This window comes from Micropterus salmoides, unplaced genomic scaffold (assembly GCF_014851395.1).
Source record: "Micropterus salmoides isolate LMB-PRFRI ecotype aquatic unplaced genomic scaffold, ASM1485139v1 Ms_hic_scaffold_2, whole genome shotgun sequence".
Classification (NCBI taxonomy): Eukaryota; Metazoa; Chordata; class Actinopteri; order Centrarchiformes; family Centrarchidae; genus Micropterus; species Micropterus salmoides.
In genome coordinates, this window is record NW_024041150.1 from 51,773,945 (window position 1) to 51,784,975 (window position 11,031).

Consider the following 11,031-nt stretch of genomic DNA (forward strand, 5'->3'; position numbering starts at 1 on the left):
GAAACAGCGGCGTTGACTCTGAAGAGAGGCTTTTCTTCTCTCAGTAAAAGAACAGTGCATCTGAGTCTTCTGTCGGTATGAAGACGTTATGTTGGGAGTAACGAACTTCCTTCAGGATCCAAGCGGCTGGCGAGTTTAGTCCTGCCCTTAGGGATTCATTAAAGTTCATAAAATCTAAATAAAATTGGTGGAGGCGACATTATTATCAGAGCGGTTTTTAACTGATTGGTGGTGGAAATTGTATATTTCCTTAAGAAGAAACAAATAAAGAAGTTACAACAAACAGTTGTCTTTGTGATATTTATTAAAAGAGTGTCATACACCAGAGGGCGATTACAGAGTCTGACCCAGAGAAACAGATAAGACATTTAATGCTACAGACGTATATGTAGAATACATGCACTACAACGTTAGACACAGTTTACTCATGGACCTGTGATTGTAAAGCCACAGTCCCACACAGCAGGCTATTCATTATTTTCTTTCTGTGGAAAATGTGTCTAACTGACTTTTAGACTTCTAGTTTACATTTAAAAATCTTGCTCATTTCATATTTAATAAAATTTGGTCAAAACACATTAAGACTATAAGCAGATAATATTAACAAACTCACTTTATTTGTTCCAACTGCACCCCTGTCATCCTCACTCAGAAACATTCACATCAGCTCCAGCATGATAACTACGATCCAATCAGTGCGACTAATCACAACATGACAGATGACTGTTCATTTAGGTTACAGCTTAATACAGATTAGTTTGATTTAAACGGTGATTACTGAAGTTGTAGCCCACAGTAAATGTTTTAGCCTGACAACCTGACAGCTGCCTTAATGTCCACAGAGTCAAATGAAGGACAGCATCACCCATATATTTAATTCTGAGGGTGACTCGCAATGTCCACAGATCGCTGCCTCTGTCCAAAAGCAGTCATGTGGAAGACCATGTGTGGGTAACAAACTAATACAACCATGATTTAGATCGTTTTGTTTCCTTCTGCCAATGATCTGCAGCTTTGAGATCGACACAGTATGAACGAGGAAATGAAACGGCGTGTCAAAAAAGCCGATTCAGGCTCTGCAGGAGGGGAAGAGTTAAGCTTGATTTCTACTCCTGCGTAGGGTCTACGCACGTAGCCAGGCATTTATACTTATTCTTAGCGCTCCGTTAGTTTAGCGGCATTGCGAGGCTACCCAGCCGACCAATCACAGAGCTTATGGTCCCCGTCGACTCGGCGTGTAGCTAAATTTTTGAGGACATGCATGTCAGGCGACGGCGTAGCCCCCTATGCCGTCGATTTGACGCAGAAGTACACTTACAGTTGAAGTAAACCTCCTCCGAGGAGATGACAACTGAGCCCGATCCATTGCAGGGCTCTACGCTAACCTTTTTTGGAGCACAGCAGAATGTTCAAGTAACAGAGTTAAACAAACTATTGATTATATACATATTAATTCTACGTGTGTTGTCTTTCTCCTTGTGTTCAACTATGGGGTGAAACCATTGGAGGAGTACGGAAGTGAAGACCCTGTTATCTGGTCACTCGGCATCGGCCTTAATAATTTGTAAAGGATTTCTAAAATACTGAAACAGATGTTTTGAAAATTTGATACACTGAAAAAAGCTTTTAAAACACTCACAATAAACGTTACTGTAATTGGTGCTTGTGTAGTTTTTGAACCAGGGACGGATTCACAATCCACCAGCAGCACCCACACAACCCACTACACACCTGATATAAACAAGACTACTGAATAGTATTACAATAACTTCAGTAAAACCAGGGGAACGTTGCAGCAGTGGAAATCTTTCTGGTAAGTTACTTGCACATTGTGCTCATAAATCATTTTTCCGGTTCACACATTTGATTTTTAGGGGCATATGCGAGCAAAATGGTTGCACTGTAGAGCCCTGCATTGGCAGAAGATTTGTTTTGATTAACAATCGTAATCGACTATATTGTGATTCCAGTTTCTTAGTTATGAAGACTTGCTTCTTTTCTTTGTCTTACTTGATAATAAACTGAACAGTTTTAAAGGTTTAAAGATGGACAAAACAAGCAGTTTGAAAATACCTGAGCGATAACATGACAGATTAATGGACTGTGAGAAAATACTCCATTGTAGTGAAGGTTGAAAAGTGCTAGCAATATTTTCTTGCATGAATTACAAGAACAGTAAAAGTAAATTTTAGGTGGGATGAAAACTAAACTACATGAATAAAGAGATGGCTCATAAACATTCAACAAATTTACATAAAGAACAAAGTAGCTATTTTTTTCTTTGGAAAGTAAAAGGCCAAGTAGATCAGGAATCCTTAAAACGCACTTCTTCCTGGACGGGGGTTGGAGGTGTGGCCTCTTTGTGTGTGACGACAACAGGATTATGGTGAGAGGGGCAGCACAGTACGTAGTCGCAGCCACGATAACATACATGCTGATCAGAATATAAAGTTACTGTTGTCTCCCCCTCAGTTTGTAGAGAAAATCAGTTCAGTCAGGACAACTTTCATCAAAGAAGCGTTAAGTTTGGCTCTGTTCTGGGATCTCCCTTCCACGTGCCTAAATGGAAAGTCCCCAAAAACAAACACACATGTGTGGAGCGAGTCCGCCGACCTGACAGTAGTTTAGAAGTAGTCCCTTGTGTCCTCAGATGTCCGTGTATGCGTCCGCTTTGAGTACATTCGAGGCTTTAGCGTTAGCTTACTACATTAAAATAATTAATGTGACTTTTAATTTTTACAAAAAAATGACACTTGGCAACCAAGTCAGGCCCCTGAACCAATCCTGCAATCAACTATTTGACAGGAAGGTGTGGGGATGTTTCCCCAGAGCTTTTCTCAGCTCAGGGAGAGATTGTGGCAGGACAAAGAACAAAAGGAACCCACAGAGGAGACTGGAACTGCTCTTCACAGCGATCTCTGAGGGACAGTGATACCTCAGATGCTGCCAGAGGGAAGTAATCGCCGGGCGTCACAGGCCTGCACCCGGGGAGGAAAACAGCCAGCTGTGCCAGGAAAACTTGACTTGCCAGGTCTTGGATATAGTTTGTGCTGGCGAGCGATTAATGGATCCTGGACCAGTTGTCAGGATGATTATCCACTGTGGAGTGGGCTGCTGGGCTGGGCCTCGAGGATCAGCGGCTGAAACAGTTTCTTGTCTGGTGCTTCTGAGGTGCTTGCAGAAGAAGCAGCAAGGGCAAGCAGACTATAGCAGCTTAAGTTGAATATAAGGTATCTTATTTAACAACTAATGCTAAGAGAGGAATCAGCTGATGGGGCTGGGATTGAGAGCAGAGCTTGACTTCATTGCCTGCCTGAGCTAACACTATGCTTGCTAATAAAACAACACAGCTATCAGGGCAAGAGGAAACAGCTTGTTTGGATCTGAAAAATGTTTAAACCGAAGCAGTGTGAATGCGTTGGTGGCGTTTAAGGTTACCAGACTGCGTAAAGGTTTTCTCACATTGGTCACAGCTGTATGGTTTATCCCGGGTGTGAACACGTTGGTGGACATTTAATGTACTTGATTTAGAGAAAACTTTCCCACATTGGTCACACCAGTACGGTTTATTCCCAGTGTGAACACGCCGGTGGATATTTAGTTCACCTGATGCAGTAAAAGCTTTCCCACATTTGTCACAACTGTAGGGTTTTTCTCCAGTGTGAACACGTTGATGGATTTTTAGTTTCCCTGATGTAAAGAAAGTTTTCTCACACTGGTCACAGCTGTACGGTTTTTCTCCAGTGTGAAAACGTTGGTGGATTTTTAGTTCACTTGATTGTGTGAAAACTTTCCCACATTGGTCACAGTTGTATGGTTTCTCTCCAGTGTGAACACGTTGGTGGACTTTCAGGTTCCCTGATGTAGTGAATGCTTTCCCACATTGGTCACACTTATAAGGTTTCTCTCCAGTGTGAACACGATAGTGCTTTTTTAATTCATCTGCTGTAGCAAATGTTTTCCCACACTGGTCACACCTGTATGGTTTCTCTCCCGTGTGAACACGTCTGTGGACATATAGGCTCCTAAAACTAGTGAAAAATTTCCCACATTGGTCACACCAGTACGGTTTCTCTCCAGTGTGAACACGGTGGTGCATTTCTAGGCCACCTGATGAAATGAATGTTTTCCCACACTGGTCACAGCTGTACGGTTTCTCTCCAGTGTGAACACGTTGGTGGATTTTTAGGTGACTTGATTGAGTGAAAGCTTTCCCACATTGTACACAGCTGTAGGGTTTCTCTCCAGTGTGAACACGTTGGTGGATTCTTAGGTCACCTGATGTAGTGAACGCTTTCTCACACTGGTCACAGCTGTACGGTTTCTCTCCAGTGTGAACTCTCTGATGAATCTTCAAATACCAGCATGCTTTAAAGGATTTGTCACAGAGCTGACAGTGGTGACGTTTGAGTCCATCTCCTCCTCTCCGTTTCTACATTGACAGACATACAGAGAGAAAGACAGACAGTTAGCTCGCTCCACAGTGACATCCCACTATTTAGAACCATAGATGACATTTAGAGCATGTCTGTGGAACACACCCCACAATGTTCAAGTCTGACTAATGCATTACCACCTGTGAAAAACCAAACTGCAATGCAGACTTGCAGTGCATTTCTGAAGGGTCAAGGAGAGGCTCACTCTAACTCAACACAGATAGCACACAAGTCGCGCCAATGTCGGACTGAGATTGCACATCAGGTAGGGCTGCAACAATTAGTCGACATAATCAACGTTCTCGGCTTGTGAAACTTAGAAGCACTTAATAAAAAATAAATAGAAGTAGTATGAAAGTGGACTGTTGCATCTGTATTCTAAATACACATTACAAGGTACAGTAGTGTAAAAATATTGTACTTAATGGTAGCCAGTTAGTCTGAAACAGACACTATATTTATACAAAGAAAAGAATAACTTCATTAAAATAACTCATTTGACAGACATTTTTAGCCAAAGCGACTTACATTTGAGGAACAACATCCAAGCGCCAAATACAGCACGAGATCTACAACAGCTAATATAAGATATCGCATCAATGGGGTAAATACCTAGGGAAAAAAGTTCAGTCAATACAACATAGTTGTAAGGGGATAGAAGAAGAAATGTTAGAGGTTAGGAGTTAGCTGTGTTATAAGAGGAAGTGTTAGTGGATGAGATGAGTTTAAGAGCTTCTTGAAGTTAGAGAGGGACCACCTGCTCTGATGGCGTGTGGTAGCTCGTTCCACCATTGTGGTGTTACAGATGAGAACACCCGGGACTGGGATTGCTTTGGGATTGCACGCTTGGGTGGCGTACGGAGTGAGGTAGGGCCCGATTTTCCTGATGTTGTATAGAGCAAAGCAGCACAACCGGGAGACAGCAGCAACAAGGTCTGAAAAGGACAGCTGGTCACCAATCATGACACCCAAGTTTCTCACCAACCTGGTTGGAGTGATGAGGAGTCAATTTGTAGTTTGATGTAATGGTGGATAGATTGCTTGGCTGGAATGACCAAGCGTTCAGTCTTAGAGAGGTTTAGTTGAAGGTGGCAAGCCTTCATCCATGCGGAAATGTCCAAGAGACAGTCTGAGACGCCAAGATGTCATCTGCGTAGCAGGGAGGAGAGAGGAACAGATGTAATAGGACTGCTACATGTTAGCCTTGGTGTTGAGCCTTTTGCACCAGGAGCAACTGATAGCCCTTAAGGTCGGCATTGTCTTTGGTTTTTCGCCATTTTCTTTCAGCGGCTCTGAGATCAGTACGGAGCGCGCGGATGGTAGTAGTCTCAGGTGGGACTGTTTCTGGCGAGCAGGTTTGGTGGATAGAGGACACAGGCATGGCACTACCCAGACATGAGCTCAGTGTAGAGCAAAGAGATTGTGCGGCATTATTGACCTTAAGTGAGGAAAATGTGTTGAGGGGAGGTAGCGCGGAAGCCACCACTGAGGCATAGTGAGTGGGAGACAGGTTGCAAAGGTTGCGTCGTTGTGAGGCATAAGATGCTGGAACAATGGACTGTTCCTGTAGGCATACCATGAACTGGATGAAACAGTGGTCAGACATGTGTAGAGGTGTGACCTTGCCAGCTTTGCGGGTCGGGGGGCTGAGAGCCTGTATTAGATCAAAGGACTGAATCGGAGACAGGAAGTCTGCAGATTTTCATTTGTCTAAGTGAATGTTCACGTCACCGAGGACAAGTAACGTCCTGCTCTGGGATTGAAGACAGCAGTGTGTCTAGCTCTACCACAAAGTTACGCACTTGTCCTGGTGGACGGTATGACAATCATAGAGACCTTTACCGGAGCGGATTCCGAGACAGCATGATATTTGAAGGAGGCATATTGATTTGGTGGTAGCAGCTGTGTGAATTTCCTTTTGTTGGAAATTAAGAGCCTGGTCCCAGGCGTAGGTGAAAGAGTAATTGGTGGACAGCGCAGCGGGGATAACAGAGTTTTCTGGTTTGATCCAGGTCTCAGTGAGTGCCTAAGAGATAATGTATTAACATAAGCAGTGATAAAGTCAGCTTTGTTGACTGCAGACTGGCAGTTCCAAGTAAACAGATGTGGGTGGGTCTGTTTTGAAGGCCGAAATTACAAGAGGGGACCAACAATAATGGTTTTGTAGTGGACAGGGTTTCATAAAATTTATACCGTCTCCCCTAAACCTATTTTTTTTTACCTGCCACCCAGGAAAGGCAGGGGATATTTTTCTCACACTTTCTACCACACTGTTAGTGAGCTGTGACAGCTGTGTTTTTGATAGACAGTTTGTCTCTGAATATCGCTGTCCAATCAGCGTGAAGTCGTGTTCCGCGGAGTCCCACCTCTTTTGGGGCAAATTCAGTCTGGTTGAAAATCGCCCAGATCGCTCTCATAGACTTTCATGTAAAGGCAGTTTTTTTTTCGAGCAGCGGCCGCTGCAATGCAATCTCTGCGGGTTCCGGGAGGGCTCGCAGTTACGTGTTTACGTCATGCGCCCAGCAGCAGAGCTACGCTTCTGCCACCTGAAAACGACTCGGCAGTCCTATAGCTTGTTGCTGTCATTACGACCAGCAGCTGTAGAAAATGTATGTTCAAGCTGAAAATTCAACCGTGGTGTTGTGTAGGGAGACGCAGTGACTTTACCAGCGGTGAGTAAGACACAGTATAAATAATACATGTAATTTGTTAGGCTACGAGGAGAGGAAAAGTCCGCTAGCTACTAGGCTAATTTATGCTCCGTAAAATGCCAGAGGCTAAGCTAATAACTGTGAAACTGTAAAAAAAAATATTGATAGTTATTATTAATTGCCCCCTCTGAGAGATTTGGCAGGAGCCGCCACTGCTGCCACCTCATGCAGAGACAAGAGTACCGTTTTCTCTTCTTTAGAAAGTATGAAATTGTCCGGTGTCGTCGTTCTCCAGCTGGAAACGTCGGCATGAGCGATGCATTGTTTGATTGGAGCTAGCTTGCCAACTAGTGTACCGAGACGAGTCTTCCTCGTCCAGAGAGCCGACATTACGTGCCATCTTTTCAGATTATCTGGCATAACTGACGTGCTTTGGAAATGTTGCAGTTCACAACCTTTTGGCCGAGTGAAAAGTCAAGTGCTCCTGCACTCTGGAGGTTTTAGGTTGTGATGGTGTTAATACTATCACTGATATTGTGTTGTTTAATTAACTTTACTGTTCACATCACTTTACTCCATTAAGCTGACGGTAGGGCTATAATAATTAATTATAAAGATATGAAACTTTTTATCGCGATAACATTTTTGCCATAACGTCCAGCCCTAGCGGATGGTGTTGCTACGGCCCGATGACGTCATGAACAAATTGATTATTAAATTTGTTGGCAACGAATTTAATAATTGGTACTCAATACAAGATTATATTTATTGACTTATAAGACATGACACAAACATAACTACGAGACTATGGAGACGGTCAGGGGACGCACAGCACAGGAGATGGGGGAGGCAGAGCACAGAGAAAAAAGGCCCATACTACAGATGAGCCGCGTACAGCCTCGTGTCTGACATGTTGAGATAAGATCCCACAAGAGAATAAACCAAATGCAAGATAGAGGACTAAGCTAAACCGCTCAACAGTTAGATGGTTCTCTCTCAGAAGTCCCATCCCCAGGAGTAATAACCCTCTTGGATATTGACGGACCATACAAGGCCACTTTCCCGACCTGGCACAGGTGTTAATTGCAACATTTCTACACGACACGAGATAAAGCTGTTTTCTCCCACACAGGAAATTAATTAGCTTCTCGCTCGTCGCCTCTAAAGTTAAGTTAATTTGAACTTAAGTTCCGCAATGTTGTTCTGGTGTTTATCGGTGCTGCTCATTCGTCCTCTGGGTTTCAGAGAGGACACAGACAGATCAACGACGGAGGAGAGCTGTAGCCTCCGTCAGACCCACTTCTTACCGTGTGTTCAGCAGCATATGGAGGCTGTCCTGTTTGACAGGTACCAATTCACAATACATGTACCGCAGAAATTCATTCATTGTGAATTGTATAAATAGTATTACAGTATTTTAACAACTTACTGTTTGCAATACATTTATTATGAAGCGGTCCCCATAAATAATTTGATATACATTCAAATATTTCTATATTTTCTTGATCAAATTCCTTGATATTAATTCAATTTGGAAAACTCTCTTATTGAAATTTCAATCATCCACCACACAATTACTCTAATGACAAAATGTGCAAAATTGTAAAACACAGAATTTTCACACAAATAATAAAACTGAATCCACGGTCATCCAATATGTGAATGTAGCATAACTATTAGGGTTGGGAATCTCTGGGTACGATTCGAGTACGATTCAGAGGGCTGCGATGCGATTATAAAACAATTATCGATGCATCTTGATGCATCTTTTTTTTTTTTTATATATACAGGATCTCTGGATAATTACTAGTATAAGTATTTCATTCATTAAAATCCAAAAGAAACATCTCCTAATTAGCTTAAAAGGACTAGATTGCATCCCTAATTTGCTTCATTGACCTCAGCTCCATGGTCACGCCTTCATTTCTTTAACAACCAGTTGTCAGACTCCTCTGAACACTGAAATATAATTATCAGGAGTGTGTACAGTATGTTTACAGGACAGGGGCCTCACATGCACAATATTTGGTTCACGAGAAGCAGAAGACATTTTAACACTATTTTGATGAAATATTCAATGCCCTCGAAAATTTGGGCATGAAACACTTACTTTCCTGCATTCTGGAGACATTTTCAGAAAATTCAGGTGACAGTTCAAACAGAATATAACGCAATACTCAGCAGCTTGTTTTACTTACTTGTGTTACTTTTTCTTGTTACTTTTTTTGGACAATGCACATTTGTTTCTTCTATATTTACATTACATTGCTGTGGCTCAGGAGGTAGAGCGGGTTGGCCGTTAATCGGAAGGTCAGCGGTTGGGCTCGGGTTTGTTTTTTCTTCTGCCCAGTGATCGCCGCATCTGGGTGATGTAAGTTTAATGTAAGTTAGTTTGATGGTTCCATTCACATAACGTTACATTACAACAGCGGCGCAACGCTGACACAAAGACACAGTCCTTTTCTCATCCACAACTGTCTCTCCGTTGCTGTTGTGACATTCACTGACCAGGAACCTGCAGCGGGTCTTCCAGCTCCGCTGTTTCATTAGCACTCGCCACAGTGTGACTGGCTCGCACGCCAATCTTGCTTGTTGTGCTAACCTCAGCGCCACTGTCCTCAGGCTTCGTCCCCCAACTTGTCTGTACCTCTGGTCCGTTCTCTTACTGCTCATGGCGGCTAGTCAGATGTCCCCCACTCCGACACCATCTTCAAACAGTCACCTTCCCCCTCTGACCTCTAACCTACCCTCAAGATCTGTGAAGAGGACGTGAGCCACCTCTTCCAAAGGCAGAAGATCAGGAAGGCTCCTGGACCTGACGGTCTCACCATCGTGCCTGAAAATCTGTGCGGACCAGCTGGCCCCCCATCTTCACTCAGTTCTTCAACAAATCACTGGAGCTGTGTGAAGTTCCCTCCTGCTTCAAACGCTCCACAGTCATCCCGGTCCCAAAAAAAACTCCATCTCTGGACTGAATGACTACAGGCCCATCGCCCTGACATCTGTAGTCATGAAGTCCTTTGAAAGACTGGTGTTGGCCCACCTGAAGGACATTACAGGCCCCCTGCTGGACCCCCTGCAGTTTGCCTACAGGGCTAACAGGTCAGTGGATGATGCAGTCAACTTGGGTCTGCATCACATCCTGCAACACCTCGACTCTCCAGGGACATATGCAAGGATCCTCTCCGTGGACTTCAGCTCAGCGTTCAACACCATCATCCCGGACATCCTCAGCACCAAACTCACCCAGCTCACTATACCAGCCTCCACCTGTCAATGGATCAGAGACTTCCTGACTGACAGGAGTCAGCAGGTGAGGCTGGGAAACATCACATCCAGCACCCGGACTATCAGCACTGGCGCCCACCAGGGGTGTGTGCTGTCCCCACTGCTCTTCTCCCTCTACACCAACGACTGCACCTCAGGGGACCCATCTGTCAAACTCCTGAAGTTTGCTGACGACACAACGGTCATCGGCCTCATCCGGGACGGTGATGAGTCGGCCTACAGATCAGCTGGCTCTCTGGTGCGGTCAGAACAACCTGGAGCTTAACACGCTCAAAACTGTGAAGATGATCGCGGACTTCAGGTGGAGCCCCCCCACTCTGCCCCCCATCACCATACTCAACAGCCCTGTGTCTGCTGTGGAATCCTTCAGGTTTCTGGGTTCCACTATATCCCAGGCCAAAACTGACACTATCATCAAGAAGGCCCAGCAGAGGATGTACTTCCTGCATCAGCTCAGGAAGCTCAACCTACCTAAGGAGCAGCTGATCCAGTTCTACACGGCCATCATCCAGTCTGTCCGCTGCACCTCCATCACTGTCTGGTTTGGATCTGCCACCAAAAAGGACAGGCGCAGACTACAACGACAGTCAGACTGCAGAAAAAATAATCGGTGCCAACCTGCCCTCCATTCAGGACTTATACAGGGAACATCACTG

At 44.3% G+C, this 11,031-nt stretch overlaps 1 protein-coding gene across 1 annotated transcript; it reads right to left on the bottom strand.

The window, feature by feature from the left end:
* Positions 1-286: 286 nt before the first annotated feature.
* LOC119912036 (zinc finger protein 239-like) lies at positions 287-7,477 on the bottom strand. Its single transcript, XM_038731011.1, has 3 exons — positions 7,444-7,477; positions 5,422-5,477; positions 287-4,432 (listed from the first exon to the last, which is right to left on the bottom strand). The coding sequence occupies exons 1-3, from the start codon at positions 7,475-7,477 to the stop codon at positions 3,395-3,397; spliced, it is 1,128 nt and encodes a 375-aa protein (XP_038586939.1). The 3' UTR covers positions 287-3,394.
* Between the last annotated feature and the right edge of the window lie 3,554 nt (positions 7,478-11,031).

Excerpts from the sequence above, each read along its gene's own strand:
- LOC119912036 (XM_038731011.1), bottom strand. The coding sequence starts at position 7,477 with ATGTCGGCTCTCTGGACGAGGAAGACTCGTCTCG. Across the intron at positions 5,478-7,443 it reads GACGAGGAAGACTCGTCTCG|GCAATCTATCCACCATTACA; the intron begins GTACACTAGTTG and ends CATTCCAGCCAA. Across the intron at positions 4,433-5,421 it reads CTCCTCATCACTCCAACCAG|AAACGGAGAGGAGGAGATGG; the intron begins GTTGGTGAGAAA and ends CTGTCAATGTAG.